Genomic DNA, 20,000 nt, shown 5'->3' with positions numbered 1-20,000 from the left:
GTAGCACTATAGTAAATGGTAGTGAAGGGTGGTTGAGTTAGTGATTAGTTGTCAAAGTTGGGCAAAGGAATTGACGAGTAAATGGGTTAAGGTTGGGTAAGGTAATGTATAGGGGTTAGATCAAGTGAAGGATGTATATGCATTTGAGGAATGAAAACAGGTTGTCAAAGCAGAAAGTGTGAGAAGTTGTGGGAGGGATCACGAAAAATCGGTCCCATTTAGCTGGGCTATAGATTATTTAAGAATTTTGTAGAGATAGGGGTAGTAGAAGGACAGCGGCATGTGGAAGAGGGAGTAGTGTTGAGGGAGGTAGTGTTATGGGGAGGTGGACAATAAGGTTGTAAGGTAGTAGTAATAAGGGAGGATGGGGTAGTTGATGAAGAAGGTTGTGGGGGTATAGTTGTTGAAGTTGAGCATGTTGGGAGTAGAAATGTCTCCTGGGGTGTTGATTAGGGTGGATACTGTAGTGTTCAGAGCCGTGGTCAAAGGAGATCCTGGGGTCAGGGAATCGGGCGAGTTTGAATTGGTGGAGCTATTTGATGAAGAGGCAAGCCTCATTGCCTCTAATATGGTTAATGGTTATTCATTGTTGGCCATGATAAGCCTGGAGTATGTTGGGGAGAGAAACGGTCCACCCCTCAGGGTCGCTTGAGGGGTAAGGGCTAGAGAAGCAAGGGAATACCGTGCCCATGGCTCCCTCAGGCCGTTCAGGACTGGCACAAAGTCAGCCTTTCATCCTTTCAGCACGGCTCTCACACCTTAGGAAGTAGATAATAGAAGGGGTTGGTGAAGGGACAGAAAGGAAAAAGTAGGAAGGGGAAAAAAAGACCATGCAAAATTTGTTGAGTCGAGGGCTGAGACCCAAGGTTGGGGAGTGCCCCAGCATTTCATGTAGCACTATAGTAAATAGTAGTGAAGGGTGGTTGAGTTAGTGATTAGTTGTCAAAGTTGGGCAAAGGAATTGACGAGTAAATGGGTTAAGGTTGGGTAAGGTAATGTATAGGGGTTAGATCAAGTGAAGGATATATATGCATTTGAGGAATGAAAACAGGTTGTCAAAGCAGAAAGTGTGAGAAGTTGTGGGAGGGATCACAAAAAATCGGTCCCATTTGGCTTGGCTAAATAGATTATTTAAGAATTTTGTAGAGATAGGGGTAGTAGAAGGACGGGGGCATGTGGAAGAGGGAGTAGTGTTGAGGGAGGTAGTGTTATGGGGAGGTGGACAATAAGGTTGTAAGGTAGTAATAAGGGAGGATGGGGTAGTTGAGGATGGGGTAGTTGATGAAGAAGGTTGTGGGGGTATAGTTGTTGAAGTTGAGCATGTTGGGAGTAGAAATGTCTCCTGGGGTGTTGGATAATAATGGATAATGGTTAAAAGCAAAATAAATGTGCTAGACATCTAAGGTCATGTAGCACTATAGTAAATGGTAGTGAAGGGTGGTTGAGTTAGTGATTAGTTGTCAAAGTTGGGCAAAGGAATTGACGAGTAAATGGGTTAAGGTTGGGTAAGGTAATGTATAGGGGTTAGATCAAGTGAAGGATGTATATGTATTTGAGGAATGAAAACAGGTTGTCAAAGCAGAAAGTGTGAGAAGTTGTGGGAGGGATCACGAAAATCGGTCCCATTTGGCTGGGCTAAATAGTTTATTTAAGAATTTTGTAGAGATAGGGGTAGTAGAAGGACAGGAGCAAGTGGAAGAGGGAGTAGTGTTGAGGGAGGTAGTGTTATGGGGAGGTGGACAATAAGGTTGTAAGGTAGTAATAAGGGAGGACAGGGTAGTTGATGAAGAAGGTTGTGGGGGTATAGTTGTTGAAGTTGAGCATGTTGGGAGTAGAAATGTCTCCTGGGTTGTTGATTAGGGTGGATACTGTACTAGTCGGCATTGAGGAGGGGGTATTAGTTGTAGTGTTTAGAGCCGTGGTCAAAGGAGAGCCTGGGGTCAGGGAATCGGGCGAGTTTGAATTGGTGGAGCTATTTGATGAAGAGGCAAGCCTCATTGCTTCTAATAATGGTATGGTTAATGGTTAATGGTTAATGGTTAATGGTTAATGGTTAATGGTTATTCATTGTTGGCCATGATAAGCCTGGAGTATGTTGGGGAGAGAAACGGTCCACCCCTCAGGGTCGCTTGAGGGGTAAGGGCTAGAGAAGCAGGGGAATACCGTGCCCATGGCTCCCTCAGGCCGTTCAGGACTGGCACAAAGTCAGCCTTTCATCCTTTCAGCATGGCTTTCACACCTTAGGAAGTGGATAGTAAAAGGGGTTGGTGAAGGGACAGAAAGGAAAAAGTTGGAGGGGGAAAAAAAGACCATGCAAAATTTGTTGAGTCGAGGGCTAAGTCCCAAGGTTGGGGAGTTCCCCAGCATTGGGTCCCAGTCTCCGCCTCCTAAGCCCCCCCACGACAACAACGGGCAATGGATTGGGGGGGATAAAAGGTAGTGCCCATACTGGTAAACATAATTACCAATTTACAATCCAAGGTAGGCCTTGGTTGAGATAGAGTCATCACAGGAAAACCATTGAAATATTGGTTTATTTTATTTACTGAAAATTTTCTGCTGCGTCAATATCGGTCATTCACTGTGTATTCAAAATAAAGAGATAAGGTGGGGTTTTGGGGCGCAGCCCCCCGGTAAAGTAGTTTTTGGTTCATAAGGCCTTGTTTGTGGATTACCAGAATGGTTAAATAAATGTGCCAAACATCAAAGGTCACATAGCATTACTATGAAGTATTCTGGCAAAAAGGGTAAAAATGAATTCACAGTTAGGAGAAGTGGACAGAAGAGGATGAAGAACAGATGGAAAAAGAGAGAAGAAAAACTCATGGAAAAAAAGGTGAGGTGAGGGCTGAAGTCCATGGTAGGGGTGATCCCTTCATTGGGCCTCAGTCTACGTCCCATGACAACAAGCAAGGTGCCCAGGATTCACTGCTGAATCTCATAGCACTGCTTGTTACCAGCCTGTGGTTTTCTCACTTGTGACATCGTCAGTGCTCTCAATCGACCATGATCTGGGTTAATTTTGACTGTGTAGGTATTGATCATCATGTGGATAGGGCCTATTCCTTACAAACCTTAAGGAACCAACTGTACCTTGTATACCTATATCTATCTATCTATAAATATAGATAGATAGTTAGATATTTATATCTAAATAAAGATATATATATATAGATATATATAAAAATAGATCTATAGATATCTACATCTATACCTATATATATAAATATATAAATATACAGATGGCCCAAAATACACTATCTCTTATTTCAGGAAACTTAATTCAGAATCTACTGACTGTAGTCTGAGTGACATTCTATCCATGATAATTGGGAATTTCTTAAAAGATAAGAAGTGTAAAAGAAATAGAAGTTTTAATTCATAGATACAAAAAATATGTTGACTAGATATTAAAATCCCTTTTCTGGTGACCATTTTTCTTCACACACATAGCAAATAGTCACTGAGTTACAAATGTTTCTGTAAGATTTTTTTTCACTAGAAAACTAGCACAGTGCATGTTGTGTAGATATTTTAAACCATTATCACTGGATACATGTATTTTTCTTTTTCAAATGGATGTTCCTTTTCCTATTAGTATGAATTTTAAGGCCACTAGTGATGAAAATTACCATCATGTGTGGTAATCATCCTCCAAAAAATTATTCTTGTAAAGTAAAAAAGTAAAAAAAAAAAAAAAAATCCAATTACTACACATTTTAAACATTTTAAAAACTCGTAGAGTGGTGGAAAACACTATGTGACACAAAGTGTAATGACAAAAGTATGAAAAAGCATACTAAATTTTTTTGTTTTACATATAAATAGCTGCTTCTTATAGATAATAATAAAAAAAATTAAGAATTAATGATATTTTTCATGGTAATAACAAGACTTAAAGAATCGTTAAAATGCATCATCCCACAGTATTTTAGTTGCCATGTGAAGTAGAAAATTCAGCCCTAGGGACTCAATTGTTTTCACAACTTGAACAGTTTTACTATAATCTGGGAATACATTCCCAAAATTGAGACTGCAGGCTTTAAAATGACTACTTTCAAAGATCTACCACCCCCTACCCCTAAAAATGTATATACTAAGGAAAATCTCCCAAATAAATATACTTTTTAACTCTGGCTATTGAAAGTTTGTGATCTCATTTTACTCAGGCCTATCTACTGCACAGGGAAATAACAAGAGGGAAACCAGTCATTATCTCAGAAACTCTGCTAAGAAAAAAAATCACCTTATGTTGATCAAATTAAAATGTATCAATAACTGAACATGAACCAATTTTGAGGAAGTGACATTCTGGTATTCATTCATGTATTTCAATTAATAATTTACGAATAAGAATCTCAGGTGTCTTATACTGCCAAAGCAGGTTTGACTTGTATCACAGCTTTATGTCATAAAATGTCACTGAAAACATTTTAACTCCCTGAATCAATGCATTGTTTAATTCCTAAAGGCTGGAAGTGCAGGCCATAGAAAACTAAAGCCATTTATAAACAACTTTTTCTACTTCACTTTCAGTCTCTCAGTTCAATCTAACATAACACTGGAGATATTGCTTTAATGGTATAGAGCATATTGATGAGCTTCATATATACTTTTAATAAATGTACAAGTATCTGTGCTTTTGAAATATGGTTGACAACAAAACTGCATAAAATATTTACAAATCAACATTTATTTCAATATACATTCCACAGAATGTATGCAAAGTAAATGCATTTTTCTTGCTGCCATTTTTTTCTTTATTTTTCATGGATAAGGATGAATAATAACTTAAGCCATAAAGGGACATCAAAATACTTCTAAAAGGTTTCCTTTGTGCTTTTATTGATGTGTGAAAAAGAGAACTTCATAAACTGCAGCACTGACATTTACCATTTCTTGTTACTATGCTGTTATCTACATTTATTTTCTTCCATATACAGTAAGGCATTTAAAACAAAAACAAGAAAAATAAGAACATTTTCAGTTTAAATTCCTAAAAATTGTATGAAAAATAGTGCTAATAAAATTCAAATTAAAAGATACATATTGAGAAGCAGCAATATTTGTCTTCATATTCTCAACACAAACCATTACAATAATTAGAGTGAGTTAGCTATGAATTACTTTTTAACATACGAAATACAATAACCATGAGCTCAGAGCACAAAACTTGACCTGCCACCACTTCAAAGCACCAACAAGCAGGCATGATTATGTGATAAACAGCAGATGTAAGTCTTCTTCAACAGTGAAAGATAAATTGTTTTCTACATCCATGTGCTGATACTACAGCAATAATGTCACAATTTAATCTGAGATGTAAAGGATTGTGTTGACAATTTTGTTTGAAGAACAGATTACAGATTAAAACAAGTGAGGGGACAGGAGATACAAGATGCTAAAAATATTAATAAAAAATAAATAAATAAAAAATATGACAAGATGAGCATTATGAATTTGCTGAAATGTTTGAAGTTCCCTATACATTTTTTTTCAGAGGGAGTTATTATTGGGTGTATTAATCTTTTTACAGCCTACTTATATACAAAACTGTGGACTGGGTACATTCAGCGTTACCATTGTGGATTACTGGGAACATTAGTTCACTTTAGGCAGTTCATTTAACACTGAAATTTGAAACACTGAGTGAAGCTGTTAGTGAACACACAACTCATACATCAGAGAAGCAATTCATGGACACGGCTTGCTGCCTTTCTGCACTGACTATACTGCATCAAAGGAGCTCTGATACAGAGCATTATTTGAAGATTAACAATATGACCAATTGAATCTCCCTACAGAACACCTCTCACTTTACAGTACACTCCCTTTCCCTGTTATGATAAGCATCAGTTATTTCTTCTAGGCATTTCATTGATACTAGATATTTTGCAGTCTTGAAAGAATAGCAGTAATCACAAGAAATATAAATATGTTTACATTGTGAAAAGATGTAACATTTCCAACAGTAACCTCTTACCAATCCACTACATATATTGGCCTTTCAAGAGGATATGGAATGTTGTTTTGGACACTAGCCACAGTTTCTTTTTACTAAAGTTCTTCTTAAGCTTTAAAATTCAATTAAAACAAAACAAAATGTTATGGACAGCAAAGAGGATTTTGATCTGATGCCTTGGATAAAATATTCCTTCATTATATCACCTATGACTGGACTGGAAAAAACACTAGGTTTCCAACTTTCCTGTTACCATATACAAGTCTCTTTTGAGTATTTCTAAGTGTAGTCTGCTTTATGAATTGTAAGAAATGGGGATGGGAAATCAAATGAGAATATGACTGATGTACATGTAGTGTTTAGATGATTTTTTCCTTACTTCATGACTGAAACAAAGGAAAATCATTCACAATTGTCTATACTAATTGGTCTGTTCCTCCCTTAAAAAAAATCATACAAAAAACCTTGATTCCAACTTTAAAGTTCTACAAATGAACTTGTTTTAGTATAACTGGATTTGTCAATAAATAAACAGAGAATAACAAGAGCACAATTCAGCATGACATCCTAGCATTACATATCTTCAGCATATTCTTACCATATAATAAATATCACAATATAATTCTACTTAACCTTAAGGTGAATTGGGCTAGTACCACATTGTATGCCTAGTTATGAACAAGCATCAAGTTATTATAACAAACGCTGTAAACCATAAACACTTGCACAGTATATTGAAGCTTATTTTACAGTCAATTAGCCACACTAAGCCTTACAGTTCACTTAACTGTGGATAATTTATCTGTCTGTGAGCTAAACAAATATTCATAGAAGAAATATTAGCGCACAGTACCAATGGCCACTAAAGATTTTCCAAACTATTGAATTAAGTCTTTGGTTTTATTTTACAATTAACTCAAACAAAAATATGTTATCCCTTGGTTTAGAAAGCTTATGTAAATAATACCAAAATTTCTTTTCAGTATAATCATGGTAGTTATGACTAGTGTGTGAATCTTCAAAGAATTTTATGGAACATATGACTAACCACAGTTGACCCATGGAAAAAAAAACATGGTATATGCCTAAGTTTGATCTAGTCAACAATCAGAAAACATTAATGCATTTCAAACATATAATAACCTTTTTCTTTATGAATGTGAACTCACAGTCTCTGCAGGTCACACTGCAACCATTCTAAACCCATTGGCTTTTGGCATTTGATAATACCCTTATAAAATTACCAGATGGTTGTGGATAAGTAACTCTCAAAAGAAAATGCTAAACTAAATGACAAAGGGCTGTCTAATTTTGATTGTCTAACCAGTGACATCTAAAATTTAATGTCACAAAAAAAGGATAAAACTGCAGCAAACATAAAATAAATCACTTCAATCCTAAAAATACATAACTAATCCTCACTTAGACTGCAACTTATTTTTTAGTGACAAGTGACTAACAATTAGTACAAGGTAAAGAAGATACAAAAGGTAGACCTTGATGTTGCAAAAATGACCTTGAAGCTTGAGCAAGTGTGAGGGATGGCTCTTGAAATATACCTAAATGAACAAGTAATGTCTTTTACCATTACTTATGCATCCAATGCATTCATTTGAGTAACAAGCACAACCATGTTCCAAATATTATTCACTCATTCCTTTTAAAAATTGCCTTAGTTTTCCAGGTAAAACTTAAAAACATTTTAAAAACAATAATTAACACAAGTTAAAGATAGATATTTGATTGCATTATAGTTCAATTTAAGGCTACAAAGGAGTATTGATAAAAGTAGTTACAAATACAGCTTCTGTGCACATGATCAATAGTGAGGCATTGAGTACAGGCCCTAATGTTCAAAGTCTAAAAGGGGTGATGGGGTCCTTGAAGATTTTGGTTCACTTACAGTACATGTTTTGGCTTAGGGTGGAGGACAACAGCTTCATGTACAACTTTTAACCCTTATTTATAATGATGAGTGTTTAGTACCCTTGTGACTAACATATAATGCTATAGAGGAAACAATACTTCAGTCCAAATGCCATGCATTATTACTGTGCAAAGTCATTGGTGAAGATTCATTGCCACAGGACTGCATACATATCAAACAGTCCCCACAAGGGAGTGGATGGATTTAAAAGCAGATAAAGTTTACACATGCTGCCGACGTGATAACTTCTCTTCTTCCTCCAGCTGATGCCTAAGTTTTATCACACGATCTCTTAACTGTGTCCACCACTCCATATTCTCCAATACAAGATCTTCTAACTGCTGTGCATATGCTGCAATGAAAAGTGGGTAGTGTTACACTATATCACTGTTTTTACTGTGTAAACTATCTTCTAAGATACTCAAATTAAAAGGAGGGGGGGGGGGGGGGATATTACTTACCATCTACATCATAATCAACCTCATTGGTCATCTGGTAAAGAGGAATGAGCATCTTGTCCATCTTGTCTCTGTGAGCAAAGTACTGGCCATGAAGGTCCACCACCTCCTCTTCTGCTTCTTGCAGAGCACTCATGGCTACTTGGAATGCCTGCTGGTCTGCACTCATCTCATTCTCCTGGTTAGTCAAATGTCAATATCAGAAATTAGAGAAAAATTAATACTTTAAACATTTCCCATGTAGGGTTCCTCCATACATTTTTAATTCTTTGCTCCACATGAAAATTCAGTTTTCAGAAATAGATAAACTTCAAACCTCCAAACAAACTTACATTGTATGAAGTGAGACGTGAATAATCCTGATCATTTGTGCCATTTTCATCTGGTTCCTTTTCCGTCGGGGAATTTTTCTCTTCTGATACATCAGATGCACCCAACTCCTTAACTCGATCAGCATATCTGATAAAAAGATAGAGGTTTTATTATCTGTTGAACTTAGATAGTGCTTGCTTAAATATATCTAATTCTATATACTTCTACATAATTTTTAATATATCCTTAAAGAAATCCCTGAAAGTACAGTTCTAGCATTAATTTTCTATTATCAAGAGGAGACAGTATTTGCCATTAAGAAAATAGCATTAAGCAACTATCTTCCAAACTAACCTGAGGGTATTCAGTGTATGTTCACAGCAGTTCATCCCTGGAGAGATCATAGCAATCATGCATGTCTTACTTTTGTCGCCAATAAAAGAATCACGTAAAACTTGTGTAAGCTTTGAAGCACGGAAGGGCAAGTGAGCCCCCTTACGGCCAAGTGCCCGGATACATTCTTTCAAAGCCAATAGAGATTTGTTGATTTCGGCACCCTCCATTCCTGTAATAGATCATATATACATGAATATATACAAACTAAAAATGAAAGAAAAATATGGTAAACAATATAATTATAAGTAGTACCTATAAATCATAATATATAAGAATGCAATATAATGTATCAATATATTTTGTAATACATGACTGATACATTATAGGCCTAAAACCTTGAAACCTCACCAAAGTTACCAAACAAACTAAACCCAGTTTGTGATATCAACTTTATAACATATATTCACTTACTTGTTTGTCTATTGGCACTTGATGTGTCAGCTCCCCTCTCGTTACCAGCCAGATCAATAAGAGAAAACTTTCCGTGAAGTTTGTATGCTTTGTCACCCTGCTTCTCAATCTTGTCCAAATTTCTCAAGATAATCTGGGGGTAAGCATAAAGTTTTATTAGTCTTAGCCCATCAAAATCTATTTGATAATAGTCCAAGTTATGAATTTCTTTACCTTCAAACCAATTCTTAATCACATTTCAGAAAAGTACCTGGAAGACAGCATGAGACCGAGAGGACTGGTTGTTGGCAGCAGTCTGACCAGATGTCCGGACATTGGAACCTAAACTGATGAGCTTCAGGACATCATCAACACTTTCACATACTCTTTCTTGTAGGCCTACAACTTGCACAACGTTCTTTCCATCTTCCAATACGCGTAGTTTTGCTTTGCCATTTAGCAAATCAAAAACCTGTTGAAAAGTCTCTATGTAAGTAAAATATTTTCCTTACAAGAAAGTATAAAACAATTCTTTCTTGTAATGCTATAAACAGATTTAAGATCAAGCATTTCTAAATCCCCTGAAGTAACACTAAAAATTATAATGTACTTACTTTGCCTCCATAGATCTCGAAGAAGCTGGCCGAGATCTGTAAGTTAAGATTTCTAAATTTTGGACTTTTAACATATGTAAAGACATCCTTTGCCACCATAGCATACACTCCCTTAGCAGTATCTTGATTTTTGCCTTGGAAATCTCCACCCATGGTATGAGTTTTGCCAGAGCCAGTTTGTCCATAGGCAAAGCATGTTGCCATACCTCCTTCAAATATTGTCTGAACTAGGGGTCTTGCCGTATATCTGCAAGTATAATTATTATTTAAATTTCTTTTAAAAAATCAATCAAATATGTAAATAAATAAACAAACTAAATAAAAAAGGAATTTTGATAAAAAATTCAATATGGATAAAATTACATTACAACTCGATGGCAAAGGTGCCCGAGTGCTGATCAGGTGCTCGGGAGTTCAAGCCTCCCTGGTGCCAGATGTGGTTTGATCCCCAACTATTCCTAGCACAAAGTTGGAGGTTGTAGGTCTATTAAGTGTGAACCCATCTTATTGTATTATGGTAAGGGATAACTTGGACTTCTAAAGGGACAATCAAGTAGAGTTAAGATAAAATACATGTGCTCTATAAGAATATTAAAGACAATCAAAATTCTGCCACTTACTTGTAAACCAATTCATTGTTGCAGCTTTCATCGAAGGCATAATCAAATCTAAAATTCTGATTCTCCAGGAACTTTGTGAGGTCCACTTTAGTACGTGGTTCATGAACATATAAAGTGTTTCTCTTTGGAATGGTAATTACATCAATCTCTCTTCTGCCCAACTCTGAAAATATATACAAGATATGTAAATAAAGGACTGGCCTAAGTGAGCAAATATGTTCAAATCCATTATGTGACTTAGTCATAGTTACTGAACTTCAACTACAAATAACAAAAGAAGTTTTAGGAATGGATTTATAGTCTCATATAAGGCAAGAAATGAAGTCTTTGGGTCTAAAAATACATACTGCAAGTAACAAATAAACAAATTTACAAAGTCATCAATTCAGAAAAGAGCTTACTTAAGCTGAACATGTTAGTTGAATAAAAAAAAATAACTTTGATAGAATACTTTGCAGCTAACTATGACTAGGAGTAATGTAGGTAGTAAACAGACAAATATACTAGAAAAACAATATAAATATCCTACCTTTCTTATTTAGTGGTCTTTTCCTTACAGCAACTGTGATTTGATGTTCTTCAAGTGGATCTCCATCTTTCAAAGTTCGGAATTCCAATTGAGATCTGGTAAAATGGAAAACGTATCAAAAGAATTAAACAAGTGATATAATACTGGGTACTTACAACAACTCCAAAAAATAATGTACATATAATCTTAAGTTTACTATTTCCTTACTAGAGAAACTTCACATCAGTTCTTCACTTTCATTTTATATCATAAGATTCAAAAGTAATATTAATGCACATCAATACCAATGAAAGCATATAAATGATCAACATACAAGAGACAAGAGAATAAGCTTAGAATACATCATACAAATACATTTTCAGACACGTACCTAAACTCTCGAATCATGTTCAAAAACTCCCACTGAGGATTTCCTGGATCTAGGTTCATTAGAGCTTCTTTTTCCTCCTTCTTCTCTGCTTGTTGTTTTCTACGCTCCTCTCGTTTCTTCTGTATACGGTCAACCTCCTTTACCACATTGCTACGCCTTCGTGCTGTAACACAGATTTTGTATTAATGGAAAATGTATATATAAATATCATGAAAAACACAAATGTAAATACTTCAATGCATAGATGATGGTGTGTGTGTGTGTGTGTGTGTGTGTGTGTGTGTGTGTGTGTGTGTGTGTGTGTGTGTGTGTGTGTGTGTGTGTGTGTGTGTGTGTGTGTGTGTGTGTGTGTGTGAGAGAGTGCAAGCATATATATATATATATATATATATATATATATATATATATATATATATATATATATATATATATATACACACACACACACACACACACTGAATAACATTACTACAATAAACACAAATGATGTCTGATCAGATCAACTCTCCTACATTTGACCAAATAAGCTGGGTCCCATCAAGCCTTCCATTTGCATTTTACTAAGATATCATTCATTATTTGAGATCATTGTCCTGGACTTCCAATTTTCCTCGGTCTACCACCATAATAAACCTAAAGTAATATGCAACAGTTTCAACAGTAAACTCACTACAAATTATTATATACAGTCATAAAATGAATAAAGTTCTCAGTGTGTATATAAAGGTCATTCTTGGAAGAAGCATAAAGGCATTTCCTGAAATCATCTAGTCTATGTTTTCTTTAAGAACATTCAAAAAATATAATATAATTATGAAAGAAATAATTATTTATAAAGAGGAACCATACCTGAAGAAAGAGCACATGATACAGTACAATACAATACGAAGAAAAATATGTATAGTAGTAAGTTAGGTATAAAACACTTCTGGATAGCTAATAAAATACACCATAAATGATTGATTCTAGGACAGAAAAAAAGAAACAACTATGTAAGAATTCTTCATTAGATTCATCACAAGACATTTGCTGGAGGAAACTTCCATCATGAAAAATAGAGGCCAGTTTACAGCACTATAAACAGGTCAGTAAGCTCAAACTTTGGTCAAACCGTTTGTAACCAGTGGCTATGGCATTTCCAAGATATTTTGTAATGCTGCATCACTAAGTATAAAATCAAAAACACTGGTAGTATACATATATACATCACACCATCATATAACTCACCAATAGTACCCACAGCAACAGCTATGCCTCGCCCTATAATTGGGAATGACCCACCAAGGAGAAAAGGATATCTGCATTATGGATCCTATCTAAAGCTAATCATCTAGTGAGCGTTGGGAATAAATCAAGGTTTTCCATACAACAGGCCATTAAGGGTAAGGACTTTCCAATAAGTCTTCTGGTTTATCACCAATAATGTTACATATATCATTTGCTGTTCTTTATCACTCCCTTTAACAGTCATACACTTATCAGTGCATGCCAGTTTCATTATCTAGATTGGAATACTAAAATCGTGAATGTTTTAATATTCCTAAATAGTTAACGTGATTTATAGTGTCTGCAAAGGTGTAGATCAACTGTCTAGAAGCAATACTCACATGCAGGCACAGAAGCTGCTTTGCTCACGGTGGAGGTTGAAATATTTTCTGTCGATCGAGCAGGGGCTTGCCCAATCTTGTTTTGCACTGCATTTGATCGCAGTTCTCCATTTTGAGGTGGTTTCACTAGGTAGCTAGGTCGAGGTCTGTTGGAATCTATAAAGAAGCATAAGTATTTATCATTTTGTCTTCGGCAGTAGTATAAACATGTATTACTCATTAACACTATTTTCTATCCACAGAAAAATGTGGGTTTCTTGTTATCTTACCTATAACCATTTTAACAACATGACCCCTTCCTTTTCCCTTGCCTTCATACTTGTGGGAATATAATATATTTCATGGATATATTTCTCAAAAAAAAAAAAAAAATCAAATGCCTTTGGTACATCTTTACTTTTCACTATGAAAAGTAATGTCTACAATAGCACATTCCTTAACTAACATGTTGCTCTATCACTTCTGAATCCTAATAGTACTACACCACTGTATCAATTTTTAAATTAGATGGCTTTACAAGTAAAAATAAAATAAAATAAAATAAAAATATTACATAACCATATGCTGCTAGCTTACCATAGGTACTAAGTAAAGTTATTCTTACTAATTAACCAATACATGACATTTACAATAAAGCAACACTCAGAGCTTTTTACCTTTTCCTGTTGTTGTAAAGTAAGGAGGATTTTTGTCAGATAGGAGTAGCTCTATATCAAACTTAAAATAGGAATATTTCTCTTTCTAACTAGATCAGTTTATATTTTGATATTTATTTTCATATTCACACGCCAAACACACTTTTAAAAAGTTTTCCAATAATTCTATTACACAAAGAGGGGAGGAAATAAAATCTATTAATATCTATACTTTAAAGCTAATCTTTTCTTCCAAAAACTGGAACAAAATCCAATGAAGATTTTAGTGATGCACACAAATGCAATTATGATCACACACCTTTACTCCTTGTGACTGGTGCTGCTGTAGGCTGTGTGATCTGTGACTGCCGTGAGTACTGTGGAGCAATCAGAACAGTCAGTGGCTTGAATCATGACTTAAAATATATATATTCTCCATGCAGATGTAGTAATAAAAAAAAAAATAAAAAAAATACAAAATAAAAAAGGTTTGGTGTTTCTTATAAATCATCTTTTATTTACAACATATAATAACTACTTTCTGAGAATGGTACAGTTGTACCTGCCTTCAAATCTTAGTGGGAATATTGAGGAAAATATGAATATATCACTAATACATGAATAATAATAATAATAGAAAAGAAATAAATAAATAAAAATCCCTTTTCCTGAAAAAATTAAACATGCAAATACCACAGACCTAAAGTTAGTGTTACTGCAGTTAATAAAAAAAACAAATACAATACCTTAATCCATAAATATATAGGCTTATATTATGGAAAAAAAAGTAATAATAATAATAATACAAAGTTAAGAAAACCTCTGTGTATGTATATGTATATATATATATATCTGTGTGTGTGTGTGTGTGTGTGTGTGTGTGTGTGTGTGTGTGTGTGTGTGTGTGTGTGTGTGTGTGTGTGTGTGTGTGTGAGAATATAAATATGTATATAAAATCAGACCTGCACATAAATACATTAACTTCCTCATTAAAAAGCCTAATAATACAGAATTAAATTTTAATTTTGATCATATACTCTAATTCAAATATCTCAACTCATTCTGAAGGGAATTTGCAATTCTTGAAGAGCAACACACTAAAATTGATTAATAAAAAAGTAATAAATAAAATAAACACACACACACACACACACACACACACACAGTATCAATATCATGGCAAAACTAATTCAAATGCCTAATATATTAAGTTTTCTGCCTCATTTTAAAATATAAAAAAAATAAACCTTAGTTTTGTCTTTAACTTCAAGAATTGCTTAGTTTTTATTTATATTCCACACACACACAAACACACACATGTATGTATGTATGTATATATAATATATAAATTATATATATATATAATATACATATATATATATTTTTTTTTATACATATAAAAATATACACACGTATGCACATATACAAATAAATATGCGCACACACACACACACACACACACACACACACACACACACACACACACACACACACACATACACATACACATACACATACACATACACATACACATACACATACACATACACACACACACACACACACACACACACACACACACACACACACACACACACACACACACACACACACACACACACACACATATATATATATATATATATTCTTACATATCTATATACACATACATATTTATACATATGTATATGTGTGGGTGTATATATATATGTATATATATATATATATATATATATATATATATATATGCATATATATATATATATATATATACATATATATATACATACATATACACACATATATACATATACATATACATATACACACACACATACACACATACACACACACATTATATATATATATATATATATATATATATATATATATATATATATACACACATTATATACATACATATATATACACATATATATATAATTATAAATATTTATATTATATATACACATATACATACATACATACACACAAACACACATACAATTGCACATACACATATGGTACAGAAAATTAACCAGTTAATCATTATCTTTTAGGCACGGTTTCCCTGTATAAAATATATAGTACAAAGTAATATTAGCAATAAATTTAACATACACAGCAATAGTAGAATGCCATTATAAGTAACATTTTCAGAAGCAAGTGGCATTAACACAAGGGACTATGCACTACTTCAACATCTTTCCCTTCAATATTTACACTATGAATACAACAAAGTCAATAAATATAAATACATGAAAGCCATTATTACACTCATCTCCCATTGAGGGAAAAGCAGACTGGCAAGGACTTCTATTTATATGCTTTTTTTTTTTTTCAATAAAACATTTGACATCAGAACATCACCAGATCCATCACTGCACAACGCGAGCCTCGGGCAATGACCTCGGAAAGCGTCAGGTCGAGAGCGAGCGTCGAGTCCCCCTTCCGGCCACCTCCTCGACGCGACACTGGCGGTAGAGGCGAAACGCGCGAGGTGCCACCGTCGCCTCGGTCACTAACTCTAGGAAGACGCGAATCGGCTTGGCCTTGTAATCAATGCCACCACCCTTTATACTGGACCAGGTGGAGGAGGCGGGGGAGGAGGAGGAGGAGGAGAGGGGGCAGTCCCCACGTGCGCACTCGCTCACACCGGATCTTCCTTCAATACGAGTAAAAGCTTGGGACAACACGAAGACCGCGATGTTTGCAAAAGGTCAAGGCTCGCGTTAAAGGCAAGGGAATACCCGGCCGTGAGTTAGTTGCAATGTCAACTCTCCGCACTGGCCATGTCCATACCATGAGGTGGGTGCAATGACCCCGCATGTACAGGAAGGGTCAATAGTTTGTACTCCGAGTTTTTCATTATTCGTAATGGCATTCGGTTTCAAGTCGCATGCGCTACCAAAGGTTAGACTCGCTCACACTGCGTAGCAAGACGTTACGCAATCCGACAAGTGAACTTCTGATAAAAGTGTACAATCAATCTTATGGTGAAAATAATTCAAAGTTACATTCATCTTCATTAGCCTAAAAACATCGCCACGCCATTCGTTAAACATTTTCGTGTGTATAAGTTTGTCGTACTCTCTTCCGCCTCATTTTTGTTCTGGACTAAATTAACGTGAAGATACGGAAACGCCGGGGAAAAAATGTTGCAAAGCCTAATGTATCGGGTAAGTTCAGCCATCCTCGCCTTTATGGACATGTTGCGTGCTAATCGATGGTAGGTGTGACGTCACCGCTCTTTTCGCAGCGCCGGGAATCACCTGCGAGTTGGCTGCCTGCGCCGAGTCGCCAACAAGATAAAACTGCACGGGACCAAGCACGAAGGATCACCATCGATTTTCCTTCGACTAACGACCCTCCTCCGTTCACGATCCAGAACGTGAATGACTGCAGGCACAAGACGGATCGGCCCGGATGACCTCGCACGGCACTGATGCTATCGCCTTAATTACGCGCAACTTATTCATGACCCGGAGTGGATGGAGTATCTTGTTTTCCTTGTAATTACTCTCCTTGACACGGTTACAATGGCTTTATGTCGGTCGCCACGACGAGCAAAACTAGCAGGGTTATACATTTGGCTTTCATTACATAATTGTTCAAAATTACTCTATTCCTGTGTTTGTACACGGTAAAAGGGGATAAGCCTGCAATTTTCACCTTGTTGGCTTTTATAATCATCTTTTATTCCAATCTGCCTTAATATGTATGGGCAATATAAACATGGTACTTCACGCGGCTGTGCTAAACACACGATGCTTAACTTACGCAACCTATTCAATAAATTTGTCTAAAAGCCAATAAAGAAACGGCAAGGTATGGGCCACGATTACCAACTTGTCATTTTACGTCCCCGAAAGTATCACAATCTAAAACAACAATAAACCGAGACACTGGATAAGCTTGTGAAACGTACATCCTAGCAATAAAACTCCTTGAGCAAAATGACCAAGGGTATGCCACGAACACGCCATCTCGAGGATCTGCCTATTCAAAAGCCTAATAACGGTACAAGACTCTCGATAATTCCTTAAGAACCGAATCGTTTTGTCTTAAAAACTACTATTCCTTAATATTGCTTTCCCCTTCTCAAGGAATTTACCTAACGTTGTTATAAACCCATCATCAAATATTTTCTCCTTTCTTTTTCCTGCACGTTGAAAAGCCTGGAAATTGCTGAATATTTCGAGCAACCTGCCCTATGTGCTTTGTGACTGCCACCTGCTTCTTTTAAACATGGAATCTAACACAAAGAAACTAGACATGTTTCACTAATAATAATCACTGTGGGTATGGTATAAAGCAAGAGCTGTGCTCGTTGTGAACAGAAGCTCGGACAAGACACCAAAAATGGTCTGTGATATTCACACACATTCACTCTCTCGCACACTCACACACACACACACACACACACACATTCTCACTCACTCACTCTCGCTCGCATAGAAATTTATTCACTCACACTCACACTCACACTCACACTCACTCTCACACTCACTCTCACACTCACTCTCACTCTCACACTCACTCTCACACTCACTCTCACACTCACTCTCACTCTCACTCTCACACTCACTCTCACACTCACTCTCACACTCATTCTCACTCTCACACTCACTCTCACTCTCACACTCACTCTCACACTCACACTCACACTCACTCTCACACTCACTCTCACACTCACACTCACTCTCACACTCACTCTCACACTCACTCTCACTCTCACACTCACTCTCACTCTCACTCTCACACTCACTCTCACACTCACTCTCACTCTCACTCTCACACTCACACTCACACTCACACTCACACTCACACTCACACTCACTCTCACACTCACTCTCACACTCACTCTCACACTCATTCTCACACTCATTCTCACACTCACTCTCACTCTCACACTCACTCTCACTCTCACACTCACTCTCACTCTCACACTCACTCTCACACTCACTCTCACACTCACTCTCACACTCACTCTCACTCTCACACTCACTCTCACACTCACTCTCACACTCACTCTCACACTCACTCTCACACTCACTCTCACACTCACTCTCACACTCACTCTCACACTCTTAATGTGTATGGGCAACTCTCACACTCTTAATTTGTATGGGCAACTCTCACACTCTTAATGTGTATGGGCAACTCTCACACTCACACACACACTCACACTCACACTCACACTCACACTCACACACACACTCACACTCACACACACACACACACTCACACTCACACTCACACTCACACACATATTCTCATACAAACTTATTCACTCACTCACTCACTCGCTTGCACAAGCCGCGTACATGCACACGCACGCGCGCACATAGATGCAGACACACACACATTATACGTATGGTAACTATCAACGAACACATAAGCTAAATTCTGAATCAGCAAACGCCGTGCTAGTACTCTCTTGCTACTACACAAAAAGTCTGGCTTGAAGCAATGACAAGAACGCATGCCCGGGACAAAAAATGAAGTGGGAAACAAAATTGAAAGGAGAAAAATGAAAAACGTATAATTCCTTTCTGCTTCTGATGCTTCATAAAGCTTGAAAAAAAAAAAAACACGAACGAACGCAAACAATACAGAGACGGTGGGTTCTCTCTAATCAATAACATCTCAAGGACTGCTATGGATATCAAATTGGCAACTAAATTCACATCCAGAGGCCGTGAAAGTAAATAGGAAAAAAAAATACATTCAATACAACGTGTATCTCTATTCAAAGAAAATAAATACAGATGACCAATGAAATAAAAGAAACATTCGAGACTGGGACGAAATAAAGTGTAAATATAATTATAAAAAAATAAGAATTACGCTCACGATACTTTGGGGATGGCAAAGGACGAAAACACGTATAGTTACAATATGGCCAATTACTTACAGCTTCATCATCATCATCAAGATCATCATCATCATCGTCCTTGGGGGGGCACGCGTGGTGGGGAGGAAGGGGGAGAGGGAATGTTAAAGGATCCACTTAAAATCTACAAGAGCACGTTTTCATATCAGAGAAGAAGAAAATGAGAGAAATGGAGACCCAACAACACTGGCCTCACAAACACCACACAACACACACTGAACACGTGTTATGCACCATCGCCCGAGCACCATGTTCTACGCTGGTGATATTAACACTAAACCCCA

At 36.3% G+C, this 20,000-nt stretch overlaps 1 protein-coding gene across 3 annotated transcripts in view; it reads right to left on the bottom strand.

Moving 5' to 3' along the window:
* Nucleotides 1-4,823: 4,823 nt before the first annotated feature.
* Nucleotides 4,824-20,000, bottom strand: part of LOC125044345 (kinesin-like protein KIF2A) — a 106,270-nt gene continuing 91,093 nt past the window's right edge. For all 3 annotated transcript variants that reach the window (XM_047640990.1, XM_047640974.1, XM_047640982.1), the window contains 12 exons: nucleotides 14,140-14,197; nucleotides 13,186-13,341; nucleotides 11,579-11,741; nucleotides 11,209-11,303; nucleotides 10,680-10,842; nucleotides 10,060-10,306; nucleotides 9,717-9,917; nucleotides 9,467-9,599; nucleotides 9,014-9,224; nucleotides 8,680-8,806; nucleotides 8,351-8,525; nucleotides 4,824-8,241 (listed from right to left, as the gene is read on the bottom strand). In XM_047640990.1, coding sequence (XP_047496946.1) covers nucleotides 8,111-8,241; nucleotides 8,351-8,525; nucleotides 8,680-8,806; nucleotides 9,014-9,224; nucleotides 9,467-9,599; nucleotides 9,717-9,917; nucleotides 10,060-10,306; nucleotides 10,680-10,842; nucleotides 11,209-11,303; nucleotides 11,579-11,741; nucleotides 13,186-13,341; nucleotides 14,140-14,197 — 1,860 coding nt within the window. In that variant the 3' untranslated portion in view covers nucleotides 4,824-8,110. The remainder of the gene's footprint in view (nucleotides 8,242-8,350; nucleotides 8,526-8,679; nucleotides 8,807-9,013; nucleotides 9,225-9,466; nucleotides 9,600-9,716; nucleotides 9,918-10,059; nucleotides 10,307-10,679; nucleotides 10,843-11,208; nucleotides 11,304-11,578; nucleotides 11,742-13,185; nucleotides 13,342-14,139; nucleotides 14,198-20,000) is intronic.

The sequence above is a fragment of the Penaeus chinensis genome, chromosome 3 (genome assembly GCF_019202785.1).
Source record: "Penaeus chinensis breed Huanghai No. 1 chromosome 3, ASM1920278v2, whole genome shotgun sequence".
Taxonomy (NCBI): domain Eukaryota; kingdom Metazoa; phylum Arthropoda; class Malacostraca; order Decapoda; family Penaeidae; genus Penaeus; species Penaeus chinensis.
The sequence above is the reverse complement of the archived record's forward strand: the minus strand, read 5'-3'. Positions and strand labels throughout refer to the sequence as shown.